At 37.8% G+C, this 11,108-nt stretch overlaps 1 protein-coding gene across 1 annotated transcript in view; it reads left to right on the forward strand.

Annotated features, from left to right (window-relative positions):
- Window positions 1-8,306: 8,306 nt before the first annotated feature.
- LOC101306539 (probable serine/threonine-protein kinase At1g09600-like) overlaps window positions 8,307-11,108 on the forward strand; it is a 6,345-nt gene continuing 3,543 nt past the window's right edge. Inside the window, exons 1-4 of the mRNA XM_004303060.1 lie at window positions 8,307-9,252; window positions 9,420-9,704; window positions 9,812-10,129; window positions 10,816-11,043. Coding sequence (XP_004303108.1) covers window positions 8,821-9,252; window positions 9,420-9,704; window positions 9,812-10,129; window positions 10,816-11,043 — 1,263 coding nt within the window. The 5' untranslated portion in view covers window positions 8,307-8,820. The remainder of the gene's footprint in view (window positions 9,253-9,419; window positions 9,705-9,811; window positions 10,130-10,815; window positions 11,044-11,108) is intronic.

Genomic DNA, 11,108 nt, shown 5'->3' on the forward strand with positions numbered 1-11,108 from the left:
TTGAGGAGATTCAAAGGTTACAAGGTCAGTTATCTTCTGAATTTGAGATGAAAGATTTGGGTAATTTGAAATATTTCTTAGGAATAATTGAAGTTGCTCGTGGGAAAGATTATATTGTCTTCAGTCAAAGGAAGTATGTATTGGATTTGCTGGCATAAACAGGTATGCTTGATTGTAAACTTGTTGATACTCCTATTGAGCAGAATCATCGGTTAGCAGAGTATTTGGATCAAGTGCCTACAAATAAAGCGAGATACCAGAAGTTAGTTGGCCGGTTGATTTATTTGTCTCACAGCAGAGCTTATGCAGTTAGTGTGGTGAGTTAGTTTATGCATAATCCTAGTGAGGCTCATATGGAAGCTGTATTTCGTATTTTGAAGTATTTGAGGTCTGCTCCAGGGAAGGGATTAATCTTTTCAAAACACAGGCACTTGGATGTTTCTGGGTACACAGACGCAGACTGGGCATGTAATATTACAGATCGCAGGTCTACTTCGGGCTACTTCACTTTCGTTGGTGGTAATTTGGTTACTTGGAAAAGTAAGAAGCAAAATGTGGTAGCTCGTTATAGTGCTGAAGCAGAATATAGAGGAATGGCTCGAGGACTTTATGAGATGTTGTGGTTGAGACACTTGTTGAAAGATTTGGAATTTCGGCAGAAGAAGACTATGCCACTTTATTGTGATAATAAGACTGCTATTGAAATTGCTCACAATCCTGTTCAACATGATCGCACAAAGCACGTGGAGGTAGATCGACATTTCATTAAAGAGAAGTTGGATGGTCAGATTATTTTCTTTCCTTTTGTCCCTACGGAGGAACAATTGGCTGCTATTCTTACGAAAGCTCTCTCAAGTAAAGCTTTTCATGACTCTCTTGACAAGTTAGGCATTGGTGATTTGTATGCGCCAACTTGAGGGGGAGTGTTGGCCTGAGTCATACCATCTAATATTAGGATTGTGAATATTCTGTTAGTATTAGGAATGTTAGTATTAGGAATATCCTGTCATAGTTAGTTTCCTAATAGGTTTTGATATCTCTTGTATATATACTCCGTTCTTGGAGAATGTTAATATATCGAAACATTCATATTCTCTTGATACCGTTTGACTGTTGTCATACAAGCTAGACTTCCATCAAAGGTTACCTTTTATACACGCGGTGCAAGTACAACGACTTCACTATGCCAAGCAATACATCGCTCATAAAGGATGTGAGGCCCCAGCCTTTTTTTTCCATGAATTTTCTCATTCCGATCTTTCCACTCTCACATCAAGGCAAACAACTCGATCTGTCTGTTGCTTCCTTCTTTGGCTACTAACCCCAACAAATCAAAAAAACATTGCACTCTTCATGTCTTATGAAAGCCATACAACTAGCTGAGTTTCCAGATTTTTCTTACCACTGGGCACATCCATAGACTATGCTCTACAGTCTCCTCTGAATAACCACATCTATTACGACATTGATGAGGAGTGATCTTGAGTTTAAACTAACGCTCAGCACACGACAAGAAATCTTTTCCTTTAGTTTTGTTGGAATGGTCAATAAAAATCTTTTTCAGTTGGAGTGGGCACTGACTCTCTTTGTTTTTGTTCAAAAAGTTATTAGCCAAAAAAAAAAAATTTGGCCTCTAGAATTTGATGCATGAGGTTGTGACATCTTAGGCCTCACCTCAAGTCGGGGTCTGTGTGAAGATAATAGAGCGCCCTATCTTCTTCTAGTTCAATGAGCAAGTTTCTCCTCTCCTAAGTGGTGCCAAAAATGTGGGTCATTTAGCGTCTCTAACAGTTGCTAGACAAAGCTTGTATGGATCATTTCCTCAAATTTCTTATCAGTCTCAAGAAATCTCGAGTTGAATGTGCTTCAAAACTTGCGATCAACTTCATTTTTTTTAAAGAAAATATTTCATTAATAAAACTCAGGCCAAAATGGCAACACAACACTATTACATTAGACATATTGCTCACTTATTTGTGAGCTTAGCAGATGATTAAATTAGATAAAAAATAAGATACTAGGGAAAACATAAAAATGAAGCCAAGGTGCTCAATTGCGGTACGCCAAGCTTTATGTAACCCTCTAGTTGCAGCTAGCCCGCACAGTCTGCGAGCTCAAATACAGAGATCTAACTTAAACCATTTTCCATTTATAATCAGGCCCAACAGCCAAACTCCAAATCATACCTTGTTTAAGCTTGAGTTCAGATACATGCAAAAACAAACAAACCCATTTCCAAACCCTACCTAATTCATGTTGCCCACCTTTGCCTGCATCGCCATCCTTGACGGCGACCAAAACTGGATCAGCCACCAACACTTTTGACTAGTCTGCCGGAGTCATCATCAGTCTTTGTCTAGTGGGTGCACAATGTGTTCCTCTTCCGGTAGATACCAAATTGTTTGTTGTCTTCTTTAGAAATACCAATGGCCATAAAGCCACTGTTTTGCAGCTATTCTCGAATTCGACCACGGTCTGAAACCTTGCCTCCGCTAGCACTACCCAACCTTCTGTCAACTCAATTGCTGTAGCCAAACGCCACCACAACTGAGGTTCTTGAGTCCTCTTGAGTGAGATCCGATCAGAATTGGTATGGAGGACTTTTGGATGAATCGTCCCTGGAAGACATTCACCATTGATTGTTGAAGTAAGCCATCGAGAGGTAAAGGACAAGCCACTGCTTAGTTGTGACGACGCGCGTCCTTGATGAAAATCTAGGCCGCGACTGCTGGCTGGGATTAGTGAAGGGTTGAAACCCTAGAGCGAGAAAACGGTGGAGCATTTTTTGGTTTTTCTTTTTTCGATTACAAAAGAAACAAACAAAAGCTAAAGAGCAAAACCTCTCTGTAGTCCCTTCCCAGCTGATCCAAATGGAACGCTGGGGACACTGACAAGGGAAGAAAGGCAGTGAAACCAGACTAAAGGAGAAGAGGAATGACCAAGAAAAGCTAAGCGATATGCTACAAAATTCACATTCCAATGGACATGCCGAAATATGCAACACTGGAACAAAGATGCTAGCCAACCAATAGCTTGAACAATAGACTTTATTGATACATGACGAGATTTTGGCATATTTCAACAAAGAATTCTGAAAAGGAATAAACGTCGTCACATTAAGAAGAATGATTTGAATATCGATTATTGGTATTCAAATAGGCTTCTTAATGATAAAATCATAAATTACTCTTTTGGATATATCGGGATTCTCGAGCAAAATCTTAGTTGAGATTCCAAATACATATTTGGAATAATATTCTTTAGTATCTAGGATTTCATATCTTATTTTTATTTGGTTTCCTAGTTGTAGTCTATTCTAGATTATGTTTTCTGATTGTAGCAAGCTTATGTTATGTGCTCTATATAAAGCACCTCCTAGATTGTAATCGTAGGTGATTGATATTAATAAACTTAGAGTTTTCTTATATTTATTGGTGGATTCCAAAACATCTTGTGGATTCGAGAAACCCTAGTTTTGGGGATTCAAGGCTGCGTGTTGGTGGATTCCAACGTATTTGCTAGTGGATTCTAGCTTATCTCATATGGCTTCTGATGCTTGTCGGAGCTTCTTACTATCGTGATTACGCTTCCGTATCATTTATACTCCAAGGGATGGAAGCTTTACCAACAAGACAATCAATGAGGATTTTGGAGTCACCTTCAACAAAACCTTTGGAATCAATTGCAAATAGGCTGTATGAAGACCTTCACGTAAAGCAGTAGCTTCAGCTATCAGGACACTAGTATTGCCAAAATGATCTCACAAAACAAATCCAATAGAAGCTTGATGGTGAACTATTGAAGCATCAAAATTCACTTTTATAAACTCAGGATCTGGAGGATGCCATTTGATATTAGAATGCATAAGAGTACTAGAGGGTGTTCGGCGAGGGTTATGATTAACAAATGTATAATTATTGCCAAAAGTAGTAGTATGATAGTAACATTGGGTTTGCATTAGCTACAACATTCTGAAAAATAAGTCGGTTGCAGACATTCCAGATAGACCAAGTAACCATAATAGCATGTTGAAGCATACTTTTATCAACAAGCTGAATTAAGGACTTCAACCAATCCAAGAACGATTGTGACCAATTTAAAGGCAAACAAAAAGAAGAATAGGACCATACCGGTTGAGCAAAATGACAATGCATAAAAAGATGATCAACTATCTCAGATTGATTAGTACAAAAGGAGCAAGCATTAGGGATATTAGGGTTATAAACCGATAAAGTATCTAGTTTTAAGTCGATTACGAAATAAAAGCCACACAAAAATTTTAACTTTGGGAGGTATTTTTAATTGCCATAATTTGGCTAAAAAGTCTGCATTCAAATGTTTGGGCTTATTATTTAATTGTATCCAAGAAGCAGAACTAATAGAAAACAAACTTGAACTTCAAGGTCCCCAAATAAATTGATCTGGACGAGGATATAAAGGAAGACCAAGTGTTAGAATCTTAACAACAATATCATGAGACAACGCATTTTCTAATGCTTGAACATTCCATATAGAATTTAGTAATAAAAAGGTTAACAATATTATTCCAGTCAATTAAATGTCTCTGATCTTTAAGAATAATAATGTATAAAGGAAAGGGAAGTACCCAATTATACTGCTAGAAGAGGATTGTTTGACCGTCACAAACAATCCAGCGAATGCCTTCAAGTAAGATATCACGAGAGTCTAAAATGCATTTCCAAGCAATAGAATGAGAAGTGTTTTTGCGAGCAACAAGAAAAGAATCATTTTAAAGATATTTTTTGGTAACAAGTTGAACCCACCAATTATCTGGTTGGATTAAAATCTTCCATCCCAATTTAGCAATAGCATCTCTATTTTTCTTTTTTTTGATTAAATAGAGAACTATATTAATAAGAGCAACTAGCCCAGATTAATACAAACAGGCCCGCAAGGGAAGCCCACGAAGGGGTACAAACATAATGTAAAACAAATAGTCCAAACAAGATGACGTGCTCGTTACCGGGCGTGCGACAATTAAGAACCCTTTTTGACAATCGTAGTATAAGACAAATAAAGTTCGATCAATCCGGGGACTAAGGGTGCTCATGTAACAATGGTCATGAGAAAAGTCAGTGGGTATCAATACAAATATTTACAAGTATTTATTTACAAATATACATATGGTACAATAGATAAAAGGGGGGTTTTGAAGGTTTGTTCTATGTTCCTACTAAAACAGAAAATAAAAGCTAAACTAATATATACAAGTGATCGACAACTTCACACAAAACAAGAAACGAAAACACTCAAGAACATGTAACAAATTATGCAAGACATTCGGTACAGCAGTTTCTACACATCCTAGACTTTATTTCAATTCCGACTCTAATTTAGAGCCCTTCGCGGTTACTCCAATCGTTAAGACTTCACAAGTATTTAGAATCAACTTCCCGTGTAATCCTAAATTGTATGTTAACTCATTTAAAGACACTTCGCGTAGAAATTAAACAAGAGAACACATAAGCATAGTAAGCCGAATCAGAAACATGCACAAGGTATGGCGTCACTCATCCTATTAACATGCAAGTTTTCAGAATTATAATTAACCACTTTTGAGCAACAAAGACCTAGACAACTTCGCGTATGACTAAATCATATATCACTTTGGTAGATGAAATCACAACCCACATATCAACCATGGCCTTAGGCTGTATGCAACCATTGATTTTGCCTACTCAATTCAGAAAACTAATCGAATACAATCAAGAACATATTGAAACATGCTGCCCTAAATCTTGCACAGAAAATATCACATGAACAAGTTTGTAACAATCGTCATACATAAGTTATAAATATCAGAAAATCTAAACATGTTACAAAACCAAATCGGCAACCATAAAAACAAACGATCTTCATAGACAAAGTGTCGTAAAATTATAGAAACATAAACAGCCATGAGAAGAATGGATAGCACTTTGTAGAAACCTTGAATGGTTGCTGCAAAGGCGGTGGAATTGGTGATGGAATTATACACAACAAAAAGGGAGATGGTGGTGGTTCGGCTAATCTAGTTTCTGTATAGGGTTTATGGTGAGGAATTGGTAGAGTTCCGGCTTGTGTTTGTATGGAAGAAGTGATGCCCATTTATGAAGCAAAGCAGCCTTTATATAGTGTCCATAAATTGCTCTTGGCCCTTAATTCAATCTTGATCCAACGGTCCTCCTCGATTGCACAAAGTCGGATATTTATCTCCACTGATATTTTCCTTATCTTCAAAGATATTTATCTTATCTCTAAAGATATTTCTAGACATGTGCAATAATACTTTGAATGTAGCTTGAATCATGTCCGGATACATTGCTTAGCCTCCAAGAGTCTTCATAGTAAGGATTACTTGTTCAAATTGAACTTCTCTTTTTAGCTCCACAAGTTTGACTTTTCTCCTCTTTTTTAGAGTTGGAATCCAAATTTGCTTCTTCTTCCCTCCTTGGACTTGGGCCTCTTTTGGGCTTTCTACATTTTTCTCTTAAATCCACGATTTAGCTGTCTTTTCTCGATTTATGCTCTTATTGTCTCTACAAACACAAAACATGTCAGAAATGATGTTAATAAAGAAATAACTTAGCCAAATAAGGTAAGAAAACATATTAAGAACATGGCATATTATGCTTCTATCACAAGAAGACCAACAAACATAAACCTAAACTAGGGCCCAACCCTAATAACACAAAGATATAACCATTAATCAACACTGTTGGAAAAGCAGCCGCCTGTCGGGGGGATTTGCAGTGGATCCATCGCCGTCCTTTTTCCTTTGCTTGCTGCCATGAAGTTGCGGACCTTCGCACCGGCACCCATGGTGGAATCTCGAGGGATGTCCCCACTCATTTGTCTTTGAGAAAGACAAGGTCGTTCTAGCGTCCAAAACACCGTTCAGAGCCGGTTCCGGGGACGTTTTCCTAGCGGCAACGGAGGGGTGGAGCTTACTACAATTAGCAGAGGAGAGAGGAAGGTTTTGGAGATTGAGATGAGATGGGTTGAAGAGAAGAGATGGGAGGAAGCCTGAAATGGGGACTTTGGCAGCCATGGATGGAGATATTTTGTGCACGGGGAGGGAAACAAACCGTAGAAACATACCGCAAAAACAAAATGTGGGCACTGGAACTAGAAGCCCGAACAAGGTCACACTCCCCCGACCCTCAAGCCGAAGATCTAGATTCGGAAGGACCTAGACCAGAGCAGGAGAGAAGGGAGAGTACAGGGATCAAATATACTTTCTCTCTCTAGTTTTTAGAGAGAAGACAGAGCACGAGAGGAAAAAGGCACCCAGCAATAGCTGCTCTATTAAATATATTAGTTGGCCTAATACCAAACCCTCCATGGGTTTTGGGAAGAGCTGCTTGATTCCAAGCCACTTTAGCAGGGGAATTGCCCCAAAAGAAATGTTTGCATTCTTTATCAAAATGATCAAAGTACTTGGGCATTTAAAACAAGAAAGAATGTGATTAGGCATACTTGAAATATTTGATTTAATGAGAGTAAGTTTTCTACCTCTAGAAAGGGTACGAGCTTTCCAACTAGAAAATGTGTTTTGGATTTTGCTAACTACAAATGAAAAATTAACAAGATCCCTCCAATCTCTTGGCTCTTTGAACATATGTATAGATTAAACTTCATTAATCGAGATAAATAACGTCATTTTTATCCTATATTTAATTATGCTACTGCATAAATTGTAGCCATATCTGAGTCGAGAGTTATCTTAAGGAGGCTATCGATTTTATTTGGGCCGCACTAATGACATGATAATTTCAATTTCTTGAAAATATCACAATATTATCTTGGTATGTTAAATTAATATCGCTGTGTGATAAAAACAAGATTATAGCAGATAACTGTGTTTTTTATTCCACCCTTAGACTACAAATCTAAATAATTGTTATATATTTTAATATTTTATAGGTGAGTTTTGTACATGGCCAAAGGCCCAAAATACTACTCACTCCCGTAGTTGGCCTTCCCCAACCATCATCAAGACCCTAACTTTGATTGGTGCCGACTTATTTAATCATAATGATGAAGGTGGTTAGTCGTGAAGGAGGGAGGGCCGAGTTGAATAAAAACGCGTTAATATAAGCATCAAGTGCCAAACATAACCCATTAACCTTGTTTGAACAGAAAACCAAACTCCAACTGTTTTTTACTTGTTGCAAAGTGGGAAGTAGAAACTGGAAGAAAGGTTGGGAGTGTGTGTGTGTGTGTTTTGTTGACTGAGGAAATAGCCGGCAAAGGCCGTCTCTTATATGATAATGATATAAATCAATATTTAAGTTTTGAATACGCGTTGAACAATCAACCCAAAACCCACGCATGAACAACCAGCCTGCGTCTGCTTCTGTTTCTGCTTCTGCTCCTGCTCTTTCTTGGTAATTGAGCCGCAGTCATTCCATTCATTACTCCATTCTTGTTGATCCCTTTTCTGGGTCTCTGTGTTTCAAGGTATTCTGTACTATTTATTCAAAAAGTTTCATACTTTCCGTAGCAGTAACCTAGTGTTGAATTTTCCGGGTTTGTTTGTTATAAAAGAGAAATTCTTGTGTTATTGGATTGAATATGGTGACGTGGGTATTGGGTAGCCTTGAATTTGGATTGGTATAGTTCATTGGGCTTGTGGTTGAATCGGATGTTTATCTGTAGAAATTGGGTATATAGGATCAAGTATGAGCTTGAGGATATTTGATTGTTGAGGTTGATTCTTTGTTATATATTTGGGTAAAGGAGGAGGTCTTGACAAGGTTTGGATTGGTTTTGGTTCTGGAGGGTTTTGGAGGGGATATTTATTGTATATAGTGCAAAATGGGTTTGATATGTGGCAAGCCTTCTGCGGTCGAAGATAGCCGGGAAAGCCCACCAAAAAGATCATCTTTGGCTTCAAGTAAGAGACACTCGGACATCAAGATTCCACGGTTGAATTCTTCTAAGAGAGAGGTTGTTCGTAGTAAAGATAGGTTGGATGGTGGTGCTGCAGCTGGTGCTGCTGTAAAAGTTATGTTGATTGACAAGGCAATCAATGGTTCTGTGCGATTATATGATGACCAGAATAAGAGTAAGAAGATAGAAAATGCTGGGATTACTGTTCTTGATCATCCGGGTTCAAGAAGAATTCCAAAGGTTACTGTGGCTGAGCAGGTAGCGGCTGGGTGGCCTGGTTGGCTCTCTACAGCTGCACCTGAAGCTATCGATGGCTGGATACCTCGTCGTGCTGATACTTTCCAGAAGTTAAATAAAGTATGCTGTGTTCTTTACTTGATTTTTAATATGCATTTCTTCTTATTCTCCCGTCTTGTGTTAATATAGATCTTCACTTTGCTTTAATAATACTTAGTCCCGTTTGTCTTTTTAATACTTATTGATTCTTGCTTTCTTCGTCATTTTTTGGCATCTACTTCTTTCAGATTGGGCAAGGAACTTATAGCAGTGTTTACAAGGCCCGTGATGTCCTGAATGATAAATTTGTTGCTTTGAAAAAAGTAAGATTTGATAATCTTGACCCTGAGAGTGTCAAGTTTATGGCAAGGGAAATCCTTTTCTTGCGTAGGCTTGATCATCCCAATGTAATAAAATTGGAAGGATTGATTACATCTCGGACATCTAGCAGCTTATACCTTGTTTTTGAGTATATGGAACATGATCTTACAGGACTTGCTTCACGCCCAGGGATTAATTTCTCTGAACCTCAGGTAGTCTGACAATTTTACAAATCTGATCATTTTACTACTTTCGCCTTAGTTTTATCTTTTTCTAGTGATCTTCATACCTAACATGTACAATCTTTATGTCATTATAGCTTAAGTGCTATATGCAGCAGCTTCTGAGTGGACTTAATCACTGTCATAGTCATGGTGTTTTGCACCGTGACATAAAGGGGTCAAATCTTCTTGTTGACAACAATGGAATCTTGAAAATTGCGGACTTTGGCTTGGCCAGCTTTTATGATCCACATCACAGTGTTCCACTGACAAGCCGTGTTGTAACTCTCTGGTATCGACCTCCAGAACTTTTACTTGGAGCCTCAAAATATGGGGTTGCAGTAGATCTGTGGAGCACTGGTTGCATTTTAGGAGAATTATATTCTGGAAAACCTATCCTTCCAGGAAAAACAGAGGTAACAAATTTACAAATTCCCCCTCCTCTCCCCTTCTCTGACATGCATGCATCGTTTATGACCTAGTGGGCTGCATTGAATCAGAAGTATACTAAGGAATTAGATCAGCCTCAAGTATAAAATGAATGATGATCTCTCTATGTGATTTGAATCAACCGGTTATAGAGGGAGAACCAGGCAGATTGTACTAGTCTTATTTTAAATTATGGCTTATATTGACGTTGTTGAGATTGGAAGTTGCATGGGAGGACTATGTTTGATTCCATGTATCAATGCTAATGAAAGAAACTTGATTAGATATGATAATCGTTTTATCCACAGAGTTTATTTTTTTTGACTCATTACATCTGGTCATCTGCGATAATTCTTTGAGCTAATAGTTTAATTGAAAATTACTCATCATTATATATGGAAAATATAGTTGACCAATCATTGTTATGAGTCAACTGTAATAAGGAAAGACTCAGTCTTTTAAGCTCATATGTTCTGCAGAGGTACATCTGTTTACTGTCGTTTCAAAATTGAAGTGACCTTTTCCTTCCGTCTTCTTTCTGATAAAATGTGCACATATGTTAAGAAATCTGTTGGTTCCAATTTATCATCAATGTATTGTATGGTGCCTTTAAGCATCTTATCTGTATTTTATTTTATTATTATTTATTGAGTAGTTTATCTGCTTGTTGTAGGTGGAACAGTTGCATAAAATTTTTAAGCTCTGTGGCTCGCCATCTGAGGATTATTGGCGGAAATTACACTTAAGGCATTCAACAGTGATTAGACCCCCACAACCATATAGAAGATGTGTTGCAGAGACTTTTAAGGACCTTCCTACTACTGCTCTGCAGCTTATGGAAAGTTTACTATCCGTGGATCCTGCTAATCGAGGAACTGCTGCTATTGCTCTCAATAGTGAGGTGCGAGGACATATATATATATATTATGCAGGGGAGATATATATATATATATATATATATATATT

The sequence above is a fragment of the Fragaria vesca genome, linkage group LG6 (genome assembly GCF_000184155.1).
Source record: "Fragaria vesca subsp. vesca linkage group LG6, FraVesHawaii_1.0, whole genome shotgun sequence".
Taxonomy (NCBI): Eukaryota; Viridiplantae; Streptophyta; class Magnoliopsida; order Rosales; family Rosaceae; genus Fragaria; species Fragaria vesca.